The sequence below is a fragment of the Tinamus guttatus genome, unplaced genomic scaffold, assembly GCF_059628265.1.
Source record: "Tinamus guttatus ecotype Peru unplaced genomic scaffold, ASM5962826v1 Tinamus_guttatus_pri_ptg000423l, whole genome shotgun sequence".
Lineage (NCBI taxonomy): Eukaryota > Metazoa > Chordata > Aves > Tinamiformes > Tinamidae > Tinamus > Tinamus guttatus.
In genome coordinates, this window is record NW_028288957.1 from 631,300 (window position 1) to 659,163 (window position 27,864).

At 42.8% G+C, this 27,864-nt stretch overlaps 2 protein-coding genes across 4 annotated transcripts; one reads left to right on the forward strand and one right to left on the reverse strand.

The window, feature by feature from the left end:
• The first annotated feature begins 1,087 nt into the window (after positions 1 to 1,087).
• On the forward strand, positions 1,088 to 18,141 carry INTS10 (integrator complex subunit 10). Of its 2 annotated transcripts, XM_088531578.1 has the most exons (18): positions 1,088 to 1,216; positions 2,015 to 2,082; positions 2,350 to 2,453; positions 3,477 to 3,616; positions 4,530 to 4,611; positions 5,070 to 5,210; positions 5,586 to 5,757; positions 5,974 to 6,143; positions 8,301 to 8,434; positions 8,837 to 8,990; positions 9,429 to 9,511; positions 10,323 to 10,475; positions 11,563 to 11,671; positions 12,067 to 12,146; positions 12,442 to 12,604; positions 13,331 to 13,424; positions 16,425 to 16,502; positions 17,777 to 18,141. In XM_088531578.1, exons 1-18 carry the CDS (start codon positions 1,088 to 1,090, stop codon positions 17,931 to 17,933), a joined length of 2,211 nt encoding a protein of 736 aa, XP_088387704.1. In that variant the 3' UTR covers positions 17,934 to 18,141. The 2 variants fall into 2 exon arrangements, with proteins under 2 accessions (XP_088387704.1, XP_088387705.1); XM_088531579.1 differs by lacking the exon at positions 16,425 to 16,502.
• A 914-nt stretch (positions 18,142 to 19,055) lies between these two features.
• Positions 19,056 to 27,845, reverse strand: HGSNAT (heparan-alpha-glucosaminide N-acetyltransferase). 2 transcript variants are annotated; one of them, XM_088531580.1, is made up of 17 exons: positions 27,639 to 27,845; positions 27,354 to 27,493; positions 26,913 to 27,034; positions 26,311 to 26,380; positions 25,817 to 25,886; positions 24,702 to 24,811; positions 24,155 to 24,231; positions 23,675 to 23,705; positions 23,186 to 23,346; positions 22,578 to 22,690; positions 21,866 to 21,987; positions 21,243 to 21,369; positions 21,022 to 21,108; positions 20,591 to 20,668; positions 20,378 to 20,448; positions 20,131 to 20,243; positions 19,056 to 19,509 (listed from the first exon to the last, which is right to left on the reverse strand). In XM_088531580.1, the coding sequence occupies exons 1-17, from the start codon at positions 27,843 to 27,845 to the stop codon at positions 19,328 to 19,330; spliced, it is 1,881 nt and encodes a 626-aa protein (XP_088387706.1). In that variant the 3' UTR covers positions 19,056 to 19,327. The 2 variants fall into 2 exon arrangements, with proteins under 2 accessions (XP_088387706.1, XP_088387707.1); XM_088531581.1 differs by lacking the exons at positions 23,675 to 23,705; positions 24,702 to 24,811; positions 25,817 to 25,886; ... (2 more) ...; positions 27,354 to 27,493; positions 27,639 to 27,845 and having other exon boundaries at positions 24,155 to 24,200.
• Between the last annotated feature and the right edge of the window lie 19 nt (positions 27,846 to 27,864).

The window sequence follows — 27,864 nt, forward strand, 5'->3', positions numbered from 1 at the left end:
TGCATGAAGACAGAGCTAAGGGGCAAGACCTTGATATTTCATTCTCAATCCCAGAAATAAGGCCAAGGACTCTGTGGTGCCTCCGGGCTGAAAATCTGTTGCGGCTCTGCCAATAGGATCACCTTGTCCAGCACAATGATCAGCATTTTCTGGCCTTATGTGATAATGAAGAAAGAAGGCGGCAAAGAATATGGCACTGAACACAGATTTGGTCCTTTATGATTTATCTCCATTAGAGAGCAAAAGTCTATTACAATTGTTTGCTAAATAGATAAACTATCTCCTAGATAGTGGATTTAATCAATAAAAGTTCCCAGGTGCAAAGTCTGCAGTGTGCCTTGTCTCGAAATGAACAGCCTACCTGAAAGAAGTCACCAGGAAAAAAAAAAAAAAAAGATCAGGAACTTATCATGCCTGGTAAAAAACAGGAAGAGTCAGACTTGTAATCACTTGTACTCAAAAAGCATCCAAACAACTGAAAGGTTTCTTTTATAAGGAAATGTTAACCTCCAAGTTGCTGAAGGCTAGGAAAGTGTCTGCAGAAAAGCCCTTGCTTTTCCTTGCCATCTGCTGCTGGTCACCTGGGTACTGTAAAACCCCCTAGGCATCACAAACCCAGTCTGTAGCAATTCTGCTTTGCATTTTTCCAAGTTTGCTTTGATGTGGAGCAGCGCCCACTACAGGAGAGCAGCGATAAACAGCAAAGCTGCAAAAGCTCAGCTGTCTGTAAACCCTGATTCACAGAGGGGTTCTTGACTCTAATGTGGCCACAAGTCCCCTGTTACCTAGCACAGCAGCTGTCGAACGGAGGAAAACAGGTCCCCCTACCCACAACCCCGTCTCCAAAGATACATTCCTTACGGTGGGCAGGCTTCCAGACCCCAAAGTATTGTCCCTAACGACCCCAAGCCCCGTTCCACAACAGCCTCCCCCCCCCTCACTCTCGCACGCACAACCACAACATCCACCACCATCGCCACCCGCCCCCAAAATGGCGGCCGCACGCACCACCCTCCGCCTCAGCGGCGGCGCGGGAGTAACGGCCCGCAGCGGGAGAGCGCATGCGCGCCTGCGACTCAGCGCCAACATGTCGGCGCAGGGGGACTGCGAGTTCCTGGTGAAGCGGGCCCGTGAGCTGGTGCCGGGGGACCTGTGGGCGGCCAAAGCCTGGCTTATCACGGCGCGCAGCCTCTACCCCGCCGACTTCAACATCCAGGTTAGCAGCGCCGGCACCGCCGCCGCCGCGGCCTGGGCTAAGGGCGCGGGGCGGCCCCACATGGCCTTGCGGCGCCGGCCGCCTGAGTGACGGGAGCTCCGGCCAATGGGGTGCGGGAGGGGGCGGGCCCCACTGTTGCCGGGGTTACTGGGCGTCCCGTGGTGGCGGTTGGTTGTCGGTTAACGGCCGAGCTGAGGCGGGCGCGTTTCCCCTGTGGCGAAGAATAAAATATTTACGAAAAGGAGCCCGGTTCTTGTGTTTCTTTGCACTAAAGGGTACGCTTCTCCCACGACTGTCCCATGAATGAAGAAGTGTTTGTTAGTAAATGGGAGGAAGGATCCTTCGTGCTTCTTGCATGAAGGAAACATGGGGCAACGTTTGGGTTTGCCTTTGCTAAAAGCCCCTTCTAACAGAATCTTAAAGTACTCGTTATCTGTGGTTCCTTAGCACTGTGGAGTTTTGCACTGTTTTAGTCCACAAACAAGTTTGTCAAATTCTTACTGGTCTTTTTATTTGAGTAAAAATAAGCCCAATATGCTAATACTAGCATACTTACATTAGTGTACAGAAGTTACACATAAACTTTTCAGGTAGCTAAATAGTCCAAATTCTGCTGTTACTCTCAGCTGCAGATGTTGCCATCTTTTCTTCTCCCTTTCTGTTACTCAGACATGGGCCTAACAACAGGCACGTAAGTGATGAGTGTTTAGAGCTGAACACCTAACCTGCTTTGTAAATGTGCTTGTAAATGTGTACACAAATGTGTAAAAGCTCATGGGCTCTTCTCCCACCTTGCAGTATGAGATGTACACCATCGAGAGGAACGCTGAACGGACAGCATCGGCGGGTAGACTGCTCTATGACATGTAAGTAAAATGACCGCACTGCCTTGAATCACAGAAAAAATATGAGAGTTTCCAAAAATATAATGCAAGCGTTCTTGGAAATAGAAGATGATATCTTGCATAGATAAGCTAAGCAGGAGATCAAAAAGTCTCAGAAAAAGGCAAAATGTTATTTGCTATTTGTCCAGGTAAATCGTTTTTTAGGAAGCTGTCAGCTTGGGAACTGCTTTTCCACACGGCAGTGTGGAACACATCACAGCGTGTTTCTTTCTCCAAACTGTATTGCAGGTTTGTGAATTTTCCAGACCAACCTGCAGTGTGGCGAGAGATCAGCGTCATTACGTCGGCTTTAAGGAATGACTCCCAGGACAAGCAGACCCAGTTTTTAAGAGGTGAGTATCCTACTTGGTGAGTGTGTAAAGGCATGTAAAGGTAAGTCCTCTAGTTGCATATCTAGTGTTGCAAATAAACATCTTTTGAATTATGTGTGGCTTCTTGCTTGCAGATCCTTTCTGTCGCTTTAGCCTTACAAACTTTATGCAATGCATTAGGTTTCTAAAATGCTAAAGAAATACAAGAGGCTGATTCACTTGGTCTCTGATAAAGATAGTCCAAGTCTGCAAAAGCTAAAGGCACTCTGGAAAGTTAGAAAACAGACTGCACAGAGAGTAAGTGGAAAGGTGCAAATTGTCAATTATGGTCCAAATTATTTCAGAAAAAGAATAATCTTAAAACTATGGTGCTTTTGTACTTAAAAGTCATGAAAATGCACAGTAATCAGAACAATTTGCTGACAACCCTAGGCAGTTTTGAAAGCAGGGTTTACACATTATTAATGACACATTATTATCTTTTGCTTGAAGATGTGCTGTAGGAGCTGTAAGGAGCAACACTGTACAACTCTTCCTATGCAAGCTATTCTAGTTGAAGAAACATTTCTGCATTTTCATTATTTATTTTTCAGAGAGAATATGTAAAACAGCATAACAATATGTTGGTTTCTTTTCAATGTCTCACTGGAAATTTAGAAGAAATGAAGAAGGTATCTTCATATATACAAAATGTTAAATTTAAAAGGGAGGGGATGTAAGTTTCTTATATATATATATATATGTTCTTTTTGAATGAACTACTAAATATCATAGGATGTTCAATATTTAAGTGTTATGATTGAGTATTCCAATCAACCACATTTGCTTTTTTAAATCATGTTCTATGCACCAAAATAAACAGGTGGATATTCCTATGGACTTTGCTGAGAGAATCACTCTTTTTTCTGAGGGTCTCATGTATTCACTTGAGGCATAAGGAAATCTTTTTCAGTGGTTGGGAAGGTGATGCTGACTAGATTTTTATCTTTTTGTCTATCGTCTTTGCAATTCAAACTTATTAAGTTGAACAATTCTGTTTTTAAGGATTATTTGAGACGCTTCCTGGTCGAGTCCAGTGCGAAATGTTACTGAAGGCCACAGAACAGTGTTTTAACACGCTAGAAAGGGCAGAAATGCTCCTGCTCCTTCTGCGGCGCTTTCCAGAGACTGTGGTACAACATGGGGTAAGAGAAAAGCAACTCATTTTAACTATTCACAGCATCATCATTCTGTTTCTTGAGATATTGTCGAAACATCTTTTGCTTTGCCTAGGGAGAGGAATGGTTTTTTTGTCTGTGTTTAACTGAGTCTGATGGTTCACGTGGCAGTACCTTGAGGTTACCAACAGCAAAGAATTACACGTGCATCAAATGCAAGCAAATAAAACAAGCTTTTGCTTTGTAAAGGCAAAGAAGGTTCCATGATTAAAAAAAAATAATAAGAGTGCAAAACAATAGTATAGAGGAATTCTATAGCCTACAAAGTAATATTGCTTCAGCTTTTCTCAGTAAGCTTTCAGTCTGGGGAGAGTGCTTTGAGGTCATGACCAGACTGTGACAAGCAGTTTGCTTGCTTTGTCATATTGAATTGCTGCTAGAGCACTGTGAATGACAACCTACCGTTTTTAAGCTATTGTGGACAGCAAGTAAAGCATGTTAACTCCAGAACACATTAGCTAAATCAGTTCTTATTTTTGCATCAGGCAAGGAGTAGCTAAATAGTCCAGATTCTGCTGTGATTTTCTATTCATTGCTCAGGCGACAGGCAGTAGCTTTTCAAGCACTGCTAATTCCATCTCTGCCACCAATATGTGCATACTTTGCTGATATATAGGCATGTGCACAGTTTTTCTGTTGGTCTTGGTTTTGCTATCTCGTGGTTTTGCTTTCACCTGTTATTTAATACAGGCAGTTTAAGTAAATGGAGATTAGTATATCAGGCAGTTGCTTTAGAGTTATGCTACTGATGTATCCACTGAATGATTCAGCATCACTGCTGAATCAGCTCAGCATCATTGCATCACATATTTTAAAGAGTTTCTAAGTTGAATGTTTGTTTTTTTTTAATTATCATTATTATTAACCTCTGATTATATAGGTAGGCCTTGGAGAAACCTTATTAGAAGCTGAAAGTATTGAAGACCAAGAATCCCCAGTGAATTGTTTTAGAAAATTATTTGGTAAGCAAAAATTAAGAGAAGATTGATGTGCTTGTTTTACTGTATAGTTTTGTAAATGTAATATTCTGTTAAGATAGAGTTTGTTGAAGTTTACAATTGTAAACAATTGTTTACTGCCATGGTAGCCAAAATTAGATTTGTGGAACAGTAAGTAAACTCTCTAATTTGTTTTTAAAACATTTAAATTGCAGTTATGTTTCAGCAACAAAATATACTTTAGTAAGCTGTTTTCAGGATATGTTGATACGGAAACCATGTTATTCAGACCACATTCAGGCTGCGTTAGTCCAGGTTGACTCTATACACGACTGTAAATGCTTTGTGATCTTGTGTGGTATATAGTCAGGCAGAGGCTCACGTTGCTGATTGAAAAGTTCAACAAAAGTTAGAACAAATAGCAGTAAAAACAGGACAACCAAAATTAAAGTCTATTTTTTTTTTACATAAATATATTTTAGTTTGTGATGTTCTTCCTCTGATAATCAACAACCCTGACGTTCGGCTTCCTGCCAGCTTGCTATATAAATACCTGAATAAAGCAGCAGAATTTTATATTAACTATGTAACTCGATCTACGCAGACTGAAAACCAGTATCAAGGTAAGATCAGCCTTTTCTAAAAATGTATTTCAATATTATTTAAGGACATAGTATAAATGAAGAATACTGTCTCCTGGAGAATAGGATTAGTAATAGTATTTGATGTTTCTTATATCTTAGATATCAAAATACCTTGCAGTCATTTAACTAATTGATTCTCATAATATATGTACTAAAAATTAGGACAAAATGTCCAAATTTCCTTATTTCAGCCTTGCCAAGTCTTGTAAGAGGAGGCAGGAATGCCTATGCTCTTTGTTAGCCTTTTCAGTAATAGGTGGTTACTCAGAAAACTAAATTTACATTTTTTCTTCTTGAAATTAAATCTGCTGGCTCGATCTGCTCATGAAATGAGAAACATGCTTGTTTTCCTAGGTTCACAAGATTCCACCGATATTATGTCTCCAAGCAAACGTAGCTCTCAGAAATATGTAATAGATGGTCTCACAGAGAAATCATCCCAGATTACAGATCCTTGGGAGAGGCTATTTAAAATATTGTCTGTGGTGGGAATGAGATGTGAATGGCAAATGGATAAAGGCAGAAGGTGAGAAATGCATAAATATGGGATGAGGATGATTTGGCTTAATTAGTCAACAAAGTGAGCTGAAGAAAGATATATCATGATGACATTATGTATAACATCAGAGATTTTCCAAGCCAAAACATCAGTGTTTTCATATCCACTATGCATCTTTTCCTTCAATTTTGTACTCCCTGTAACGGACTTGTAATTAACTTACATTCTTTCTTTCTTCCTCAGAAGTTTTGGTGATATTTTGCATAGAATGAAAGACCTCTGCAGATACATCAGTAACTTTGATAGTGATGCACATGCTAAATACAAGAATCAAGTAGTGTATTCCACGATGCTGGTCTTCTTTAAAAATGCATTCCAGTATGTCAGCAACATCCAGCCGTCTCTCTTCCAGGGTTAGTTTCTAATACTTAAACTTTTGTAAAAACTTCTTACCATTTCATTAACATCTGAAAACTCACTCATCTTTGAAGGTGATGGGAGACCTCTGTAATATCCTCCCAATGGAGGATACCATCACCATAATTCGTATTATTCTTACATTATTCTTAAGTTTAGGTCCCCTGCAGCTGACATTTTCCATGCTACATTTTTTCTTTAGCACTGAAAGGAGATAACATATATCAGATATAAGAGCTTAAGAGTAGAGGTGTCAGGGAGGGAGCCCTAAGAAGGGGCACCCAAAAACAAGAGCAACCTCAGCCCAGGTAGCGCCCTTATTAAACAGGATACAGTCACACAGGATCCAAACATGTCAGGCCGAGCAAAGAGCTAAAACAGTTATAAAATCTGTGCCGTAACAGAAGTCCACAAAAATTCCATAACTATAGAGTTAGGCTCTCTATATTTTCAAGATACACAAGATACGTTGTACTCATTTCTGTGTTGGCATTAAAGTCCAGTGGTATTCAGTGCCTTTCATGTCTTTTGTGTCTTTAGGGCTTTTCCCCCTCCTCTCTGTAAAAATAAGGAGGAGAGTCTATGTATTTGGAGCAGGAAATACAGTACCAGAAAAATAAAATCTCTTTCTCAATTCAGTAACACTGAGCCCTTTTCTGTTCCCCCCCCCTTTTTTTTTGTCACATGCATAGACATTCTTGAGAGAGAATTTTCAATGCACTCCTCTTACATAATTCATTCTGCCTTGTTGGAGACCTGAGAAATGAATAAGGCAATTCATACTTCTTTTGGGCTGCCTGCAGGATTGGCAGGAGTTACTCTTTGATTTGATGCTTTAGGGACTTATTTTTAGTGCTACGTGCTAGAAATCAGTTGAAAGAACTGCAGACTTAGATTCTAGAGTGTGTTAGGCCGAAAAACACAACATTTTTTTATATGGCTGGGTATAACTTTCATTAATGTAAGAAAGGATTTGTCCAAGGGTCCAAGGAAAGGCTTGGTTTGGCTTGGTTTTGTTCAGAACAGGAGGTTTTTGAATAAGTGTCTAGAAAGCAAAGCATATGCTTAACTGGCATTCATTTAAAGTGGCACATGTAAAGGTAAAAACGCACTCCTCCTGTCTTCAGTGTTTTAAGTAGGCAGCTCTTTAGATTTTGCTGATAGAGCTGTGTCACTTCCGTGGTTTTCTCATGGATGCTATTTTCTACATTATGACTTGGCTCCATTTGAAGTTCCCGTGGGTTGCGATGGAAGATAGTGGAATACGCAGTGATGGAGGAGAGGTGATTCACAGTGTGTTGTAGCCTTTGCATAGAGGACACTTAAAGGGGAGGATCTGGGCTGAACATAGTCAATGGAGATAACACCATTTCTTGTTAGACTGCTCCTTGTGGCATGGACTTCTTTTGTAGTGGCCACCTAGCACAACCTTTTTGAGTGGATGGGAAAAGCTTAATTCAGGTTCTCTTGATACCAAGAGATAAAATAGATTCTTCTTATACCAAGATTCCAAATTAAGTTCTTACTGGTTATGAGTGAGGCCTTAGTCTTGCATCCTCCTGCAAACACAAACAGAACAAATGCCCATGAAAATACTCATCTGCACTACTTGTTCATCAGAGGTTTTAAAACAGGAAAACAGATTAATGGATTTCCCCTTTCCCTCAGTTTTCTCTTTGTCTGGACTCTGCACATCTATGATATTTGATTGCATGTTAAAGTAGAAAATGTTTTGGGAGGAAAGACTTTCTCAGAATTGAACACGATAATTTTATTTGTGATTAAGGAGTGTAGTTCCATTTTATAGCTAGTGAAACTTAATAATAATGTATAATAGAAATATTTAATGAGAGAAAACATACTGCCTGAACATATCTTTTGGCTCCTTCAAAAAAGGATACATATATTCTGAAAGTATCAGGGAAACTCTTGCGGTGTCTGATAAATACTATTCTTTACCATAAAGGGTAAGAAACACATCACTTCACCATACCTTAAGCTTCACATACCTTAAGCTTATGTGACATAATTTAATTTCAAATTGTATTCTCTGGCATTTTAAACTTGAAGGAAGCAAAGCTAGCTTGAAGTAGGCCATGAAACCTTCCTGATCTATTTAGAGCAATATTGTATTTATTTCTCTTCAAAACCAGGTCAAAATGCCCCAAACCAAGCCCCACTCATTCTTCTCGAAGATGTGACCAACATCTATGGTGATACAGATATTGATCGTAACAAACACATACACAAAAAGAGGAAACTTGCAGAAGGAAGAGAGAAAACAATGGTAACTTCTCCAGACTATTTCCTTCTTACCAAGAACAGCCTGTTTCTAGAATTTGGAGAACAGTGGTTTTGGTACGGATGGGCTAGACATGGTTTTAGAGGTGCCCTGGAATTGCTGGTTATGACCCCGGTGTTATTGAATGGCCTGTTTTATGAGACTGCTTATCGTACTAGATCAATGAGTTTCTCCATAGCAATAAAGATTGGGCTAACATTCAAACAAAGTGAAGTAAGGAAAAGTCACTTAATGGCAGTAGCATAGGATCTTTCGGTGTCTAGTATGCAACTGTTTACATGTATTAAATGAAACTTTCGATACTTTAGAATTAAGTAAAAGACTTTGAAATAAGTGTAAATTAACAAGTGAACTCGTTGTTGTTGTTTTATACTGTTTCTTAAGCAGAGCTCAGATGATGAGGATCCTTCTGGGAAGGGGCGAAGTCGCCATATTGCAGTAAATAAGGCAGATCTTGCAAACTCTATAGAAGTATTAGAGAGCTTTAAACTGGCAAGAGAGAGCTGGGAGCTGCTGTATTCCCTGGAATCTCTTGACAAAGGTAAGGATTACCACAGGAAGAGTTGCTTTTACGCTCCATTGTTGCAAGCTAAAAATAATTTTAGTACTGTTAAATTTGAATCATGATCATTGGGAATCCTTAAAATTCATTGGGTCCTTAATATCACTGATACAGGTTTCAAAAGGAAGTGTTACTTGTTACACTTCTTGGGGGAGATTTCTTTTTTCTTCTGGATTTTGCTGCACTCTTCAGACATCTTTGTTTACTCGTGCTTTTTTGGGGAGCAGCTTTTTCTGAAGGAGCATTTGGTTAGTAGTGGCACTCATAATAGTAGGTGACTACCGTTCTATTGTTTCACATTTCATTCTTTAATGTATTTTTATTTTTATAGGTATTGTTTTTTTTTTCTTAAACGAAAGTTCTGAAATGCTTCATTTTCTCTTCTCTGTCTTCTCCACTTTCTGACAACTTATACAGAATTCACCAGAATTTGTTTGTCCTGGAAAACGGATACCTGGCTTTGGTTAAGAATCTTTCTTACAGACATGATCATCTACCAGGTAAAAATAAAATAAACTAAAAAAAAAAAAACACAGTAAAATGGTGCAATTTCATTGCTCTTTCTTGCAGTGAAAGTTATCTTGATTAGCCAGTTTGTCTGCTGTAGGTGTCTACTGATTCTACCCTTTAAAGTGTGACCCTTTTGGGGATGGAGTTATACCTTTTTATCACAAGCTAGATATCCTACTTGTAATACTCCTCCTATAATAGTTTTCTTGTTGATGATGAGTACGTTTAGTTTTGGCATATGGAAAAGACCACTGTGTTGGCATTTTAAATGGTCAGTCATAGGGTTAGAAGCACAATTTATTATCAGTCAATGCATCTACTGGAGAGTAGTCACAAGAATTCTCAAGCAGCGAGGGTTAAGATGACTCAGTTAAACTAAAAAAATTATCATTAAAATCAGAAATGAGGCTGACTACTCATTCCACCTACCATCCACAGAGCAGAGGTTGTTCTCTTCTATGTTTCCTTTTGGGGTACCTTAAGAAAAGCTATTTCAAACCAAAATGAAATAATGATTAACTTTGAAGACCAGGATTATTTGTTTCAGTTATAAGTGCAATTTTATAAACGTTCATTTTCAAACAGAATTCTTTTCATTTTTTTTCTTCTTGCTGCCTTGCAAGGGATTGATCCACATTCCTGTACATGCCACATCACTGCAGTGTTTTCTGTTAGGTTTTTATTTGGACAGTCTCTATTTTGAAAGATTTCTATAAGAGAATTTTCGTTTTTATCTTTGGGCATTGCATACATTGTATAGGAAGAACTTAATGCAGTCTTTTTATGCCTTCTTTTTTAAAGGGACAGTACAAGAAAGCCATTAGTAGTCTACATCACTTGGCAGCTCTTCAGGGCTCTCATCCGCCACAGCAAATTACAGGACAAGGCTCACTGGAAAATCAGAGAGCGCTAATCCAGTTAGCGACGTGTCACTTTGCCCTTGGAGAATATAGGGTATGTACAACATTCCAAAAAAGAGTCCTTCATTGGCCGTGGTTCCTGATGGTGCCTTCCCTGGAATTTTCTTATTAGCCTTCTTCCCACAGGCTATTGAGCAGATCCAAATCGGACTCTGCAGAAAACTCTCAGTTTTCACAGGGGAAAGATCCTGCCACACCTCGCTCACTTCTCATTAGCATCTCTTGTATACTGTGTACTTGCTAGTTGTGATTTGGGGGGTTTAGTTGTGATCTTCCATAGCTAGTGGTCTTTAAGTTGTCTGTATGTGTAATTTTGATTTGAATCTCTTGGCTTTGCTGTTTCCATTTTAAAAATCAAGGGGAAAAAATGTGTGTAGGTCTCATGTGGGAGAGGCAAGAAAGATTTATAGAAAACAAAACACATTTCTGCTATCATCTTAAAAAATATATATATCAGCTGATGGTATATGAGACTCCAAAATAATATTGTCTGGGCTGACCTCTGAACTTGCTCTACCTTTGCAATAAATACTTTGTTTTTACTGTTACAGAATCTTATGGTGGTCTGAAGTCATACAGAGCTAATAATAAAGGCTGGATCTCATGCCACACTCCTAATATTGAACTTGTCTTCTTTCCTTCCTCTCCAGCTTGCTGCTTCATTAGAAATCTGATTATATATCCCCTCAGACCTCCTACAGTCTCTGGGATCCAGCACTGAAAAGTAGAGCAATTCCATGATGCCATTCCCATTTTCCTTTTTCATCTTTAACATGAGCTTTTTGAAAAAAAATATAAGAACTATTTCATAAATATATATATTTCTGCTTCAGTTCTATTGATCTTACATCATCAAAATGAAGAATGCAAATACATATATTTTTCACAAGTAAAATGTCTTGTATGGACTTCCACAGACAGTTTAATGAAATCCATATCACAGCTATTTCTTTTTGCCCAGTGAAACTATGTTAGACATCAGTAATTCCACTTAAGTTTTAGCAGAGGATTTTGTGACTGTATTTTTGTTTTGCAATCTCTGAAAGCTTTAATCATCCTTAATATTTTTAAGAACGGTAAATGTAGTCTAAGAATTATTGTCCCTTTGTGTTCTTTTATAGCAAACATGCGAAAAAGTGCTTGACCTCATGTGCTATATTTTACTTCCAATACAAGAAGGAGGTAAAGTCCAAGAGGAGCAACCTAAAGTGAAGTCTAAATTCAGGAAAGGTATGGAGTTGCTGCTATCCTAAATCCAGTGGCAGCTTTGTTTTCTTTCAGGCATTTATACCAGGTGTTTAATTCCTCTCCTTTGGTACTGTGAAAAGGAAAGGTATCTTTGTAGGGGTCTCTTGTATTTTGTCTCTTGTATTTTGTGAAATGTTTTCCTGCTGGTACTCATTAAAGTATATTGGTGATAAAGTTCTGCCACAGAAAAGGAGAAGAAAAACTTTTTAAAATAAAAAGTAAATTTTACGCTTTGAATCACTTGCAACTTACCTTCAAAGTTTTCCTTTGGACCTGATACTGGTTGCAGATTTGTTATCTCTCCATTCTAATTTCTTGAAAACTTAGAAAATTGTGAGACTCCTAAAGAACTGTGTCTTACATCTTCTGTGTTGCAGGGTCTGATTTGAAGCTCTGGCCATGTACGAGTAGAGCTATCATGCCCTATTGCCTTCATCTGTTACTAGCTTGTTTCAAGGTAAGCTGTGGTCAAGACTGCATATTCTCTCATGCCTCTTTTTAGTTTTGGGCAGAGCGGATAGGATTCATTTCAAAATATGTTTATCTCTATGCAGACTTCCTGTATAGCCAGTGGAAAGAATTTGGTAGTTTGGATGGAAATTTCCAAACTATTATAAGTGTTAGGGCCAAAGGAAATACAGTCTTGAAAAGCTTGTTTTATATTTGCCCAGAGGTAGGTGAGATTAATCCTGTATATTGGCGAAAGCAGCGTGCTTGTCCTGATGTTCTCAATGTCCGTGTTTTCCATGAAGCTCCGAGCTTTCACAGACAGCAGAGATGATATGGCATTGGGCCACGTTGTGGTTTTGCTTCAGCATGAATGGCCGAGAGGTGAGAACCTGTTCCTGAAAGCCATCAACAAAATCTGCCAGCAAGGAAACTTCCAGTATGAGAATTTCTTCAACTATGTTACAAGTATCCTTTCTCCAAAGACTGTCTTTCACATCCAAATGTTTGTGCTGGAGTGCTGAGAAAGATGGTTTCAGCAGCAGCTATAAATTCTCTCTCTTCTTTATAAATTAAATTTTGCTTTTATTGACATTCTAGGCCTCTCCTTATTGGTGGCCATGCCCTGGGCTATAAGTATGCCCACTGCCTCTCATTCTGCCCCCCCTTAACTACTCTGCCATTGCACTTCTATTCAGGGAAATGGCAGTTGCTCTGGCTGTTAATGGAAGTGATGCTAGTCTTAAAAGTTTTAATTGAGTCGTTGCACTACAAGAATGTAGACTTAACTGTGAATGACAAAATGGTAAAGAAGCAGGGCCTCCTGCTTCAGGGAGTTGAAGCAGGTTGAGGCAAGGCATCTGACTGCCATCTGAGACAACTAAGTTAAAAATAAAAATGACCAGGTGAATTAATTGGGAGAGGGCTGGTCTTAATGACTTGAACTCGCTTTACCTCTGTTTGATTTGCACACATAGAAAGGAGCTGACTGAGGTGTATCTCATAAATACCGCTTGAAAAGCTTTTTCCTCTTGAAATTGAGGAGAGTTAAGAATACATGCTGTGATCTTCTTTACCACTTTTAAGATATTTCAATAGCTGTAACTTTGTTTCAGCAATGTGGCTTCAGATATGAAGGATAAGGAGGAAAGTTTATCAGCTTTTCACTATTGAAATCTTTAACGTTTTCTTCAGATATTGATATGCTGGAGGAATTTGCTTATTTAAGAACACAGGAAGGAGGGAAAATTCATCTGGAATTGTTGCCAAATCAAGCAATGTTGATCAAGTAAGATTTTAATATTTTCTTTCAAAAAAAAAAAGTATGTTGTTTTTATACTCATGTAGTTCTCTTGATAAAAGACTTGTCATGTTTTTAAGGAGTTTATATTTAATGGAGTTCATTTAAGGAGCTTGAACAAAGCCATGAGTTTCTTCTCTGCATTTCCCATTGAATTGTAGACTCTTTTATGGGGTTCTTCAAAATTGAACTCCTCTAATTTTACAGAGCTTTGTTTTTAAATTTTGCATTTGTTTTGCAGTGATTCACATTACAGTGATTACAGTATTGCTCTTTCTACCAGAAATTTGCACTCTGTAGGAATTCTTTAAATAATGAGACTTGAGTTCAGGGTGTTTTTAATAGTTTTTCTGAATACTAATGCTGAATGGAAAATGCTGTTTGTTGTAAACCAAGTTATGAAAGAGCACCAAATGAGGAAAAAAAATACATATAAAGCACAAATTACACCCCAAGAAGCCCTAATCACCTCGTTGCCTGGAACCAGCAGATCATCTCTTGCTATGTACTGAACAAGCTTATTCATTATTAGATGCTGGAGGAAAGTAATAATTTGGATTAAATTCCTAGGTGTTCTTAGCTTGGAGTCAAGACTGAACAAGTAACGGCTGAAGGGTTTTGGAGGCAGCATATTTTGGAATATTATGGTTGTTTGTTAGAACCATTGGTGTTTTCTAAGATGGGGACTGTAAAAATTTGTCAAACTGACCCAGTTAAGGTCAGTGCATTCTGACGATTTCTTTTTCTCACTAGGAGTAGGCTAAACTTTTCCAAAAGGGGAGCCTAAGAATAGGTAGCTGGATCCAAATTTGGACTCCTAAATAGATTTTCCGAAGTTAAATAATAAACTTTGTCAGCCTGAAAAGTATGTAATAATGTCAAGACCAGTGCTTTCTTTTGCAAGATTCCCTCCTGCTTTACAGAACGTAAGAAAAGGCATCAGCCAGTTAGAGAACTTAGAAGATCAGGGCTGGCAATGTCTCAGGATAGCTGTAATGTTTTAGTGCTATTTCACGAAGTCACAGCTTTTATTTTGATTTTTATTTTGATTTCTATGGCAGCTGTTGCTTAGTGTTTTGACTCTGCCAGCTGGGCAATAGGTGGTGAGCAACCTTGCAAGAGAGAAACCTCTCTTGGACCTCCTTTCAGTCAGTGTTAGGTCTCCTGAATAATGGCAGTGTTTGGGGAGGAGAGATACGTGTTTTTTCTGGTGCTTATTAAGCCCACAGGGCTGCTTACAGTGCCCTTATGTGATAGAAACCACTTCATCAGAGAGCTGACGGGAGTGGGATTCAGGGTGTAGTTCACTACTAGATTACTATCTGGCACCCCAGATATTTATTCAGCTGGGCCCAGCATGGGGATCGGACATGACCCAACTGTGTTAGCCTCAACAGCCCTAGTTAGCTCATTCCTCTCCCAGCTGGGCTTTTGGAAAAAGTGCAGACAAGAAGCAAGACAAGGAGCAATGGGCACAGCTGAAGTACAAGGAAGTTCTGCCTGAATTTGAGGAAAAACTTCTTGACTGTGAGGGTGACAGAGCACTGGAACAGGCTGCCCAGAGAGGTTGTGGAGTCTCCTTCTCTGGAGATCTTCAAAACCCGCTTGGACGCAGCCCTGTGCCACGTGCTCTAGGTGACCCTGCGTGTGCAGGGGGGTTGGACTAGATGATCTCTAGAGGTCCCTTCCAACCTTAAGCATTCTATGATTCTATGAAACTCCAGTGTGTATTTCAAAAGCTGAAGTAAGATCTGGATGGCCTGCAGACTAATCCTGAGGTCCTCTAAAATGTATATATGTCTTGTATGGTTTCCTTTATGGGCCTTTCAAAGGCCCATAAGGTGGCCTTTCCACCATGGGTGTCCATGGATTTTGTTTTATTTATTGTTTATGCTGGGTAAACTTGATGTGAAAAACAAATGAGTTTTCTCTCTGCCCATGCTTCTGCCTCACCCCTGTGGACAGGTGAGGAAAATCTCCGTTGATTTGAACTAAAAAAAAAAAAAATCTTAAAAGGGTTGTTTCTGTTCTGACTGTGCATTGGGGTGTTTTTAGCTGTGACTATAGTTGTGCAGAATCCATTTGGTAAACCTGCAACACCCTAGCGCCACTGACATCTTGCTGAAACTTCTTGAAATTTTCTGTCCCCCTTCATCCACTTTGGAAATACTGAGCTCATTCATGCCAAGAACTCTTGAAAGATTATCTCATTTAAATGATTTCTTTCTTTCTGGTAAATATTTTATTTCAGGCCAGTTGTATCTGGTTGTGTTCCGGTACTGCCATATGGTTCCTTCTTTAACGTGATACATATATTTGACTATAGATCTCCATCAGCATTAATGAATTAAAGATACTAACGGAAACACCCATGAATTAGACCTGATGTTAGCACTGCATCTTAGTGAGTCTTCCTTCTTGACTCCTTGTTAGCGTTTGTGCGAGCAAACGACGCACAGAGTCCCCTCAGAAGTCAAACCCTCCACTCCCCACCTTGGAAAGATTTAGGTTAGAGACTAATTAGGAAACTGGATCTGCTCTCTATGCAACAAAAGTCTCCGTTGTGGGGGATTTGCTTTAGGCCAGGAGCGTGACATTTACATGCACTGCCACGGATGAAACGCAGAGATGGGGACGGAACTTCATGCAGAGAGGCCAAGCTGCCTTTCGGCTGAGATGGCTTCTGATGCTGGAGCAGCCTTGGTCATAGATGAATATTCCTTGAATATTCCCCTCGCCAGAAGGAAGCTGCTCAGAGCAGTGTTCAATTTCTTGTTTGCGTGTGGTTTCAGTGTGGTGAACACCTCATGAGAATATACTTAGGCAACCTGAGACAAGTAGTGTTACACGCCTCACTTTGCTGCTCAGTCGTCCTGTTGCTGCGGGGCCTCCTCCAAGTTCTTGTCCCCGCTGCTGGAGAGCTGTTTTGCACCGGAGGGGAAGTTGGCGTGTGGGTGTTTGAATGCTGCTATTTGCTGTTTTTTAAAGGACTTCTAGCCCTCCCCTGGGGTTACTGCAACAGGAATTCATGCCTGTGCTACAGCCCAGCATACAGACTGCTGACAGGTACCAAGTGGAAAAACCCACTCATAGTGTGCTGTTTTGTCAACATGTTTTACTGCCCATGATTTTCAGCTCTTCATTATTCAAACTTCTTCTTTTTTTCTTTTTTTTTCCATTTGTGCCTACATTGCCTGGCAAACCATGTTGTACTATATAACATTTCTTTTTTATTTTTTTATCCATAAGTCCCCAGTATCCGTGTTCTCTCAATTTAATAATCGCTGTTGAATTGAAACAAAAATGTAGAAATCGCAATCAAATGATAGCCATGTCCAATCACATATGAACAAAAGGTCTGAGGTGTGAGGGAATAACCCTTTTCTTTCTAGGCAACGAATTTCTGCAGCTATTTGTAGCTATTTTCATTCACAGAAGTTGTTCTGCATTGCATTTTCTGTTGTCTTAACTGTTACCTGCCAGGCAACTTGGAAAGCGCTGCTGGTTTGCTCAGTAGCTGCAGGGCTTCCCCCTAAGCTCTGATCCCTCAAATGCTGCATGAGCTGATGCAAGCAAAGCTGGGGGGTATTTTGGGGAGGGGCAGTTTCTGCACTTCACCCTTTTTGGTTCTTGCATCTCTGCGTTGGCAAAGGTTCCTGTGCTCTATTTTTATTTGCTCACTTTCGCTGTGCTTGCTGGGTCCAGTCCGGCTCTTCCCTTGGTAGCCTTGGCTCAGGACTTGACTTTAGCTTTTTTACTTTTCCCTCTATTCCCTTTATTCCATTCGAGGAATATTCATTGGATATGCTAGGATATTCATTTCAGAGCATGCCCTTTTGCCTGGGATACCTAAATAGGCTTTGCAGGCAGACGATACAAAGTCTTGGTCTTCCTATATGCGATTCTGGAGCAGTGTGAGTAAAGCTTCGTGTTTTGGCATTGCCAAACATTGTTCTAAGGGTGACACAGAAGGTCTGGAGTGCTGCAGACCAGCATTTGGGGACAAAGGACTTTTTTAAAGAATGGCCTTGACCAGGGCATCATCTGCGGCACTTCCCATGGTTTAAGAAGGAGACATTCCTGTTAGCTAGAGCGCCAATACTTTCTTTTCCCCTACAACAGCTGCTATAATCAGAGACTTGAGAGCATAGACGCTTCTGGAATTTCTAAGTGTTGTAAGGTTTTAAAAAATAGCGTAGCATGCACTTTGGTTCTCCTAACCTAAATTCAGGTATGGACAGTAGATACATGGTAAATGGCATGTAGTACCTTTCAAAATACAGTAAGGCACCAATCAAACCTCATTTCATCTTGTCTCTCCTTTTCCTTCATGACTTAAGGCATCATACGGTTACCCGGGGCATAACGAAAGGAGTGAAAGAAGATTTCCGCCTGGCCATGGAGCGCCAGGTCGCCCGCTGTGGGGAAAACCTCATGGTGGTTTTGCACCGCTTCTGCATTAACGAGAAAATACTGCTGCTTCAGACCCTGGCTTGAAGGGGCTGGACCTCGAGGCACTGTCACTTCGGGACAAGGGGGAAGGCTCTCGAACCTACAGCAGCACCACTGCAGACAGCCACTTGTCACCAGTTCCCCACTGCAAGTTCTGCAGTACACAAACCCTCCTCGGTGTTTGTTCGCTGCTCATTTTTCTAATAGGAGTAGATTGAACTTTATAAATAAAACTTTCCTTAAGAAATCATCAGTATTGGCCCCCTTTTTTTATTTTTACCCATGGCATTTTACTAAAGTAGCTACACAGGTGTTTCTGAATATTTTCTTGTTTTTAATCTTTATACACCAAGAACATAGTAGAGTCTTTCAGGCTTTTTATTACTTTTCTGTGATTAATTTCTTGAGTTTCTGGGAACTATCATCTTTTTACCTTTTTCTTTTTTTTTTTTCCCCTCTCATGTTGAACTTAACCTGTTACCTCTCTTTGGCTGAATTTTTCCTGTTAATTTCCTCCAACTACCTTCATATTGCTGGGTTCTAGATTCAGGGTACTTCTTTATAAAGATTTATAGAGACTGCTTTGAACCTTGGTGATCTCAAAGCAATTCTGTAAACATCCTCAGGAACTGGCTTTTCTGCACTCTTAGAAACTAAGACCTCATCTGTGCTGGAGCTGCGCAACACAAAGGCCCACAACATTCACACAGCGGCTGCTACACCCACCAGGGTAGCAGTTACGTGGCAATTAATAACCCATTAGGGAGAAACCTCCTGCAAGAGGTTTCAGTGGGACCCTAAAGCCAGAGCTTCAATCCAAGACCTAGTGCCAGCACAACAAGGAACTACCGGCGGGACCGTTTCTCTTGGAAGAACTCGGCGTGGGCAACCTGTGAGCTTTCCCAGACAGTCACTGCACCTGCGTGGGCAAGCGCAGGGCCAGGATGCAGCCAGCGCTCCCAAGTCAGAAAGACGGCAATGTGAAACGTGTGCCAGGAGACACAGTGGCACCGGGAAGCTGCGAACTCCACAGCACGTGAGTTGGAGCCTCATCAGATGTAGCAACTGCTACCAAAGTCCCCTCTGGCTCATCACGTGCCATCACCACCCCCAATCCCTTGTAGTTTCCTTTGTGAGTGCTGTCAGGCACTATTAACTGCCCAACTGTTGCATTATATTCAGTTTATCGATACAAAAGAGAGATGAGTAAAATATGTACAAAATGCAGGTAACATTGAACAACTGCAGCAGGTTAGCAACTTTTTGCTAAAACAGGAAATTACAGTCCCTTAGGTCCCCTGAAACTTGTGAAGGCAGCTTCCATGGGACTGTGAATTTGACATAGGATCCCTTTTTAGTAATATAGTCTAGCAGAAGTGCCAAAAATTCAGGCTAATCCATTTTACATGCTTTCCCCATCAGAATCTTTGCCCACGCCATCAGATTTTCCAGAATATCCTTTTCCTGTAGAGTACATAGGATATTAGGACCCAAAGAGTTGTCGCAGTAAGGTTTTGAATCAGGTGCTCTGCGTGCGATTGACTGTCTTGCATCTTCCACTTAAAAGGGAAATAGTTTTCAAATACTTCATGTCCAATGTAGACCAGGATTGAGTTCATTCCTGAGGGTAAGCACAGGTGATGCCGTGAGAAAGAGCAGGTCTAAGCTTGCTTCGCGGTAAGCAGGTTCAGGAAATGCAGTGGCAATGACACAACCACAGCTAATCACTGCAGCTCATCACCTCGCCACCACCCTGCTTCTATCCTGGCTTCAGATACTACTAAGGTTTGATGATTAATCTTCCTTGGCCCAAAGATGCTATGCATGCTACTTCTATATATAGTCTGAGGGTTTATTTCCCCCTCCAAACATTTATAAAAAAAAAAAAATACGGATAACCAAGATGCTAAATTCAAAATACAACCAAAGCAGTACTTCTACAATTTTATTGACAAGACCTATCCCAGTTAAATAATTTGGCTTCAAAACAACTGATTCTCGACCTATTTGGCCAGATCTACTGCAGTTACAAACAAAGGCGCATTGCCCTTCAAAGCTCCATGATTTCTGGTAGGAAATAAAGATCCCATTGTCATCATCAGAGCCATCTTCCCATTCCTTTCAGGGCAACTTGTTCTAAATCCTACCTCTTAAAGTCAAGGGAAGTACAGAAAACATAATAGGATAGTATCAGTCTGGAAAGAATGGGAAGTAGTAGGTTTTCTGTTTAGGTTTTACTGACCTGGGTAGAAAAATGGAGCACCCGACCACAGTCTCTTAACATCCACCAGGTAATAAATCAGCAGTAGGAGGATGAAGGCAAAGCAGCTCATGGTTGTCACATATGATATTGACCTGTGCAGATTTTTAGTAGAAATTTAACAGGTTATTTAGAGCAGTGTGACATACATATATATACATATAAGAAAAAAAGGGCATAAAATAGTACTTAATAGAAATCATACTAAAAGCTGTATTTTTTTACTTACCATAAATTCTTATTTATGGGAATAAAGCCTTCATCTTTAGAACATTTTGTCAAGGCAGCAGAAATAATTCCCTGAAATAATATGTTGTTAAAGTTTATGTAACCACAGGCCCATGTTTTGGAAATAGAAAGTTTGTGTTGCTTTAAAAGAAATTGTGCCCGTTAAAGAGTTGTCTAATCAAACCACACAAAGCAAAGTAAGCATCTGACTTACCATTACTATGCTCCATATTAAGAATCGACTCATAATTTGCTTGTGCTGGTCTTTGTACAGCAAGATAATTTTTCCTGCCTGATAAAAAATATCATAAACATCAATTGGTGCCCCAAAATGTGACTTCACTTACATAGCATGGCTACTTGTGTTAGGGTAGAGAATACCAATAGGGTTGGTAAGAATTAACTAAGTGTCTGGAAGATGCAAAATGGGAAAAAAAAAAGAAAAAAAATGAAAATGCAGCTCACTTAGCAAGAGAAGAACACCTAGTCTCCCTTTGCTCGTACACTCATAGGGGGCCCAACAACTTTGTTATTTTTCACATGAAGCCACTGAAGCTCCATCTCCTGTCTCTTGGTAGGGACTGCATAAAGGCCCCTTCAAATCTCCTCACTGCAACACACAGCCAGGAGGAAGAAGAGAGGTACCTGCAGTCCCAGAAATGCCATCACAGCAGAGTTTATTGTTCCCAGGATGCCTTCAGGGTCATACGGCATCTTTGTTTGGTAAAGCACCTTAGAGAGAAAACAGTTACTACAGTACCTGCAAGGAAGGCTCCTTTTTCCTCCATCCCCACATGCCCTTCCCTGCTGAGATCCATGTGCAGTGCCAGCCTGCAGCTCCGTACTGCAACCCAAAGGCCACTTACACTTGACGAGGGATGTTGATATATGTGTTTTTCTCCAAGAAGCAACCGGTCGATGTAACCAGCTGCCCCTCCGGTGCAGTTAGGATACTTCCCAAAATCGCCAATGCCCCCAGGACCGAGGTAGCCCCTAGGACATAAACAAATGGGTTATGGTAGTAAACACTGCAGTGCCCCACCTGAAGAGTAGGTGGCCCACTGGCCCGGAGACACTAGATGTACGTCCTGGCCTCTGGCCCTACATGACAGCTGGCCAGTGAACTCCCTGTTCCAATAATGCTGGATAATGAGGGGACAGGCAACACCAGGAGGGACACTCTGGTCTGGTCCCTGCTCTGAAGGTGCTCACCCACATGGGAGCCAAGACAGAAGCTGGTAAGCTGGTATGATATGCAGATAAACACATATTGGAAACACAGAGCTCAGGGAGATTTTTAAACCTCCTCTTAAGCTGTTTAACCCTGGCTATTTCGTAAGGAAAGGGTTTTCCTGTGCTAAATGCTTCCCTCGACCCTGCTGGAGCCCTCCCCTAGCACTAAGGGTTACAGATCCTGAAATGTGTTTTCTGCTCAGTAGGAAAAACAAACTGATGCCCCATAGAAAGCACTGTGAGCACAACGTCTTACCTGGGGCAATCTGGCACGGGTAACAGAAAGGTCAGGCAGAGCCAAATTACTTCCAATGTCAAAATGAAAATCCACTGTGGCCAGTAAGGGAGAACATCCTGCAGCACCGGAGGTGGCATCTCCTGCATGAGGCAGAGGGAGGAGGGAAGTATTAGCTGGCAAGTAAAGACCATGCCCTGGGGGACATCCTGTATTTCCTGACAGGTTCCCCCGATTCAGGAGGGGGCTGTTGGCATTGCGCCGTTGGCTTCTGCACCGGACCTTTCATCTTAGAAATCATCTCCAAACACTCAGTTACTTAGAGGGAAAACAGACAAAAGCCCTTCGTGTTTTCTGATCTGTTTTCTGATCGACATGAAAATGTCAAGAGGAATTTTGATTCATGCGTAGAACAAAAGCCTTTTGGGAAAACAGACTCCAGGAAGGCCAAAAAGCAATATTACTTTCCCCTGCTGTGAAAAGCCATCGCCAAATTTAACCGGATATAACAGAGGCCACAGGACTTGGCACAGCCTTGTCCCTGGACTTAGCCCATCCCTGGGTTCCCTTGGCAGGGACACAAAATTACCCTGGCCCGTTAGCAGACTCGAGGTCACACCGCACGGCATGGCAGGGTAGATGCCCTGTGTTTTCTCTCTGCTTCTCATGCGTTCTCGGCTCCCAAGAGCAGCAGCAGCACGCGGATCAGTTGCCATCTCCCCACGCGACTCACCGGCACATTCTCAGCCGCAATTCCTGTAAACGGGAGCTGGAGAGCAGCTACCACGAGGTACGTGAATCCCAGCCTCTGCAGCACCCCAGGAATGCGCAGATTATCCCAGGACACTGGAAAATACATACCGTGTAAGGAAGAGGAGCAAATATGGGCACCTCAATAAATATGAAAGCTCCACTTCTTCAGTGGGAGCTGAGACCTAACGCCCCTGCTCCTACCCCTGCTCTGCCACCCCACTTTCCATAAATCATCACCTTGGGATAGAGCAGCTGACACAGTGGTCAGACAAAAAGACAGTCTCGTATGGACGGGATGTCTTTTATAGGTACTGCTTCGGTTCAACAATTATTAAAACCTACGAGAGATGCAGACTGGCCTTGTGTTAGCTCATAGCTGCCTCTGACCTGCCTCATCTATGGGAAATTCAGCAGAACTGAGCAGCTCAGCACTACAAGCACCTGACAGGATACCCTCAGCCTGTGCCCTTCCAGATGATCTGTACGGCAACGCTGACACTACCTGCTCTGGTGAACCCAGCCCAGCTGGCAGGAGCAACCACCAGAGAAACCCAAAAAAGAGAGCAAGTGGAGAAGGAGAGCACTCACATGGTCCAAGGCAGTAATTGGGATTGACAACTACGATTCCCAGCAGGATTAGCAGAAAACTCCTCCAGAGGATCTTCACGAGCACCTTCTTCTTGGAACTTCCCCATCTCAACATGGAGCTCAGAGACAGCGATACTGACGTCCCCATGATGAACACAAACCTAGAGAAGAAGGCAGTTGGGAAGTGGAGCTGGCTGCTATCCCGTCTCACATCTCATCGCACACATGCAGGATGACAAACCAAAATGCTGTGTAACAGAGTATCCTAAATTGGCTCAACAGAAATCTAGGTGCCCTGGGAGAAATGAGACAACTTGCTTCCTCTGATTGCTAGCAATTCCCAGACAAACAGGTATCATGGAGCACGTTTAACGCAAACTCCCTCCTCCAAATCTCTTCCCTGTGGCTGTGAGGTGCATGCAGTGTTCCACTTGTAACCCTTAGTACAACCATCACTCAGCCCAAGAACTGTCCTTCAGGAAGACCTACCATGGGAAAACCAGATCTGCCACTGTTAATCCTACAAAGAAATACAAAAGAACAAGTTAATTGCCTCAGAACTCCCCTTAACATTAACAACATTGTTGCTGAGTTTCCAGAGGAATTGCAGGCTGCTTGCGGATATCTGATAGCCCCAAATCTAAAACATAAGCCAAACTTAAAAGCAGCTAATAATTTTGCTTCACTGCTTTTCCAACTGTCAGAACTGGAAGTCTCAGCAAGATCTTCCTGCACTGGGATCCTTGCTGTCCAAGGCTGTTACGTTTGCATGGCATCAAGCAACATGGTTTGGCTGTGGCACTACACCCTGCTACAGTGACCATGCAACACAGGAAAGTTACAGATATGAAAATAGGTCACAAACAAGAAGGTTATCCCTAATTTGTGATCTGAAACCCTCCTGTGACTGTGTGACAAGAAGGACTATCTAGATGTTGCTACTGATTAACTGACTCGGCTCTACTTTACCGTTCCAACTCTCGTGCTTGAAGAACCAGTATTTTCCTCCTCCATAGTTAACAAACACCATAATTATAAGAGAGAGCCTAGAAAGACAACAACAAACACATACAGAAAGCACTGCATATCAATGAAACACATATGTATGAGTGCAGAGTTCATGGCTACCCCACTAAAACATTTCTAACTGCACACCTGGTTTATTTTTAAAGCAAAATGATGTATGAGGCTTCCAGCTTTGCTATCCTGGAAGGCAGCACTTCAAAGGCCACAGGTAGTGGTGAACCAAAGTGAGCTCCTTCACACAGCACGTTCACACTGAGTGGAGGTTGTTCCTTCCCACCCTCCACTGCAACTCAACTTCAATGTTTCCTCCGATGAGCTCAACTCCAAAGTGTTGCAGAAAATCCAGGAATTAAAAACCCTGATTATCTTCCTATAAAAACACACCCTCTCGAACTGCCAATGCTCTGCATCCACCCGCACACTGTCAAACCGCCTGTGCAAAAGCCAGTTCCCTGCGGCAATGCAGCCCGGGGAGAAAGTCTGCGCTCACCCTCGGAAGGTGTCCAGGGAGCGCAGCCGCTGCCGCGGGGCGCTGCTCCACAGGCGCTGCGAGGAGAGGTCGCTGCTGAGGGAGTCCGCTCTGCTCGGCGACCCCAGCTCCTTAGGGAACGAAGCAGACACGTCAAGGGGACGTCAGAAGCTGCCTCAACTGCCCAGGAAGCACAAGTCAACAAACTGAGGCCTGCAGGCTTTCGAGTACTCTGTTTGCATCTGCTCTCCCCACCTTTCTCGGCCTTTTGCTTCCTCACTTGCTATTTCTCACCCCTTTATGGATCCACCATGCTGCAATTAACTCCCATGATGGAGAAATGAGGATGTTTCACACTCCACCTTTGGCAGGAGGGATCTTATGTCTGTGAGCCAATTCTCCTATAAACCTATGCTCAGGAGAGCTGGGTTCAGTCAAAATCAGCTGAGCAGATCCAGACTGTCAGAAAAAGGGTAAGTCCCATCAAAAAGCAGCACAACAAAAGAGGAAACTCCTTTCAAAAACAGGAGTGGCTTATTCCTCATCTAGTTCCCTAAATCGCTCTGATCAGCCCCAGTGACAGCATGAGAAGCAGACACTGCTGTAAAATAGCTTCAAACATCACTGGGGAGCTCTATTCCCAGCTCTTCTGAATCCAGTCAAGTTCTGACCTCCTAAATGTGAAGCCCGGGTGGTGACAACCTTGCCCTATTCCAGTACAAAACATGGCACATAGAAACGCCAGCTCTAAGGCTGCAAGGGAAATCTTGACTCAGGTGTAGATCCCAGTAAAATTCCTATCGTGCTTCAAGCAGACACAAAAGCAACCTGACCTCCCTTCCCTTACACTGTTTGCATCAGAAGTGGGCAATATTTTCAGTGAGGTGTTTCCCTCGATGGAAGTAAGCAGGACAGAAAGCTGGATGTTCAGGGCATGCAAGAGCTCTGCTGGGAATCCATTAAACTTGCATGGAAACCCAGTCTACCCTGACAAAATAATGCCTGTCTGGATTCAGTAAACATTTGCCAAAGGGAGCGAGACAGCAATTAATGAGCCCCCAAACGCCAGGGTAGCGTCACTCAGTCTGAGGTAGAAATGTTACAGATGGCAAATTAAAGTTACTGGGGTCACTCACGGAATTAATCAGTCGTTCTGTTTCTCTAGGGTTCAGTTTCTTGCAAACCCAACTCCTGACTGGATCGATTCTGAAAATTAGTGACAGTTTTTTTAAAAAAAAAACAAACAAACTTATAGCAGATTTCATATTCATGTCAGCTATTCAGCAGTGTAAATCAAAGCCTGAGACAGACCCTATTTGTGTTTTCTGAAGTCACATACGTGACACAGTACATGCAACCTCCGTTCAGTCCAGTTCTGTCGCTGCCCTACATTACAAGCTCAAGTTTAGGAGTGTTACTCTCAGCTTCTTTCTAGGCAAGTAAAACTCACCTTGTTCAGCATGCAGGATGGAAGACTCAATAAATGCCCTATGCACTGGCTTACGTGGCTGTAAAATACCCCTCAACACAGATCGCTTTTATTTTACTACCACACTATGACAAGTGCTTCTAGAGCAGCCGCCCCATTTCCCGCATGCCCACTGCAGGTGTCACAGCACTGATCACTTACTTCATGAGAAGGTGTCCAGCAATGATGACAGCAAGGATCCCCGTGTAAACCAGGAAAGCAAACAGAATAGCTACGTGACAGAGAAGAAGACAGCTCTGTATCTGATTTAACGAAGTCATTCAGGGGCCTGGGGCTGGCCGCGTGGGATATGGACACAGCAACCAACCCAACCCACTGCTCATCACCCCACCTCTCCGCACAACATGTCTCCACAGCCTGAGTCCCAGAGACAAGAAAGGAAAACAGGAGGAGAAGCAAGGCAGAAGAGAAAGGGCCCTGTGTACGTACATAGGCATGCAGAGCAATGAGACCTTTTAGCTACTAAAAGCTACTATTGCAGGCACATATCCACTGATTTTTTTCCGCTAATCCCTGCTCTAAGGAAGCTGTGCTGTACAGCATCTCGTGGGAGAGTCCTGAACCTGGCCAGAGCCTCAGGGCAGAGGTGTGAACCGTGAGGAGGCAACAAGTTGAGAGAGAAGGGAAGCAGGCCGCAAACATGGTCAACACAGCCCAGCTGGCTGCAAGAGCTTTTGCAAAGTCAGTTTTGAAGTGGGACAGGCAAATTGTGGACTGAAAGAGGAAAGCAGAGCTTTACATACGGAGGTAGCTGTTGATAGGGTCTTCATTGATGCTTAGATCACAAGAAACCGTTTGGGTGCTTCTACTTAGGATCTTGACCTCGAGGGAATAGTTGCCAGATTCTCCAAAATGATAGTGAATCCTGCAAAGGATAAAGGAAAGGAAAATGTGCAGGTACCACAGGAGCAGCTGGGGACTCCTGTGGCTGACTGCTTGTAGGAAAGGCAACTGGAGCCCTGCAGCAAGGAGCTCCCGGCCCCGCTTTGCTGGGGTTACCTCCCACGAGCCCAGCACACTGCTGCCTGTCCACTTCCACCGCAAATATAATGAAACCCACAACTGCAGTAGTGTGGGGAAGACTGCCCCCTGCCCCAGAGGGCAATGAGCATATTTGTAAATAAAAAAACCAAAAAGCCGCAGTGGGCAGCTATCCTCATGTCACCCAGGGTTGAGGCACGTACTTGCAGAGCACTCTGTTCTCGGGAAAGCCGTCGAGCTGCAGGGTGAGCGGGTGCTGGGTGTCCACAGCCACCGCGGCCGTGCTCTGTCTCCTGGAGCTCCCGTTGGACGCGGGGATGAAGGCCAGCAACTGAGAGGAGCACTAGGGAAGAAGGGGGCCGAGTGAGGGCCCAGGGGCAGGGCAGCAGCCGAGGAACAGGCAAAGAGGGGTCCGGCTTCGCAAGCGACGTGCACAAGGAAAAGGGAAGCGCTGCGCGGGCGGGGGGACCCGCAGCGGCGCCGCTGACCTGGTAGCAGGCGGCGGAGACGGCCGAGAGCCGCAGGCCCTCGGCGGGCAGCGCGTTGTGCACGAGCAGCAGCGCCTGGTCCATGCGGCCGCGGGGCGGCCCCGCGCGCGGGCCGCGGCCCGGCGGGTCCTCCCCGCGCGCCCACGGCGAGCCCGGCGCCAGCAGCGCCGCGGCCGCCGCCAGCAGCGCCGCCGCCGCCGCCGCCATCGCGCTCCGCCCCGGCCTC

Bases quoted from the DNA above. Each gene is read 5' to 3' on its own strand.
- INTS10 (XM_088531578.1), top strand. From the start codon at position 1,088: ATGTCGGCGCAGGGGGACTGCGAGTTCCTGGTGAAGCGGGCCCGTGAG. The intron at 4,612-5,069 runs GTAAGCAAAAAT...AATATATTTTAG, and splicing joins TTGTTTTAGAAAATTATTTG to TTTGTGATGTTCTTCCTCTG. The intron at 11,672-12,066 runs GTATGGAGTTGC...TCTGTGTTGCAG, and splicing joins GAAGTCTAAATTCAGGAAAG to GGTCTGATTTGAAGCTCTGG.
- HGSNAT (XM_088531580.1), bottom strand. From the start codon at position 27,845: ATGGCGGCGGCGGCGGCGGCGCTGCTGGCGGCGGCCGCGGCGCTGCTG. The intron at 24,812-25,816 runs GTGAGTGACCCC...TCGTTCCCTAAG, and splicing joins CAGAACGACTGATTAATTCC to GAGCTGGGGTCGCCGAGCAG. The intron at 22,691-23,185 runs GTGAGTGCTCTC...TGTATTTTCCAG, and splicing joins CAATTACTGCCTTGGACCAT to TGTCCTGGGATAATCTGCGC.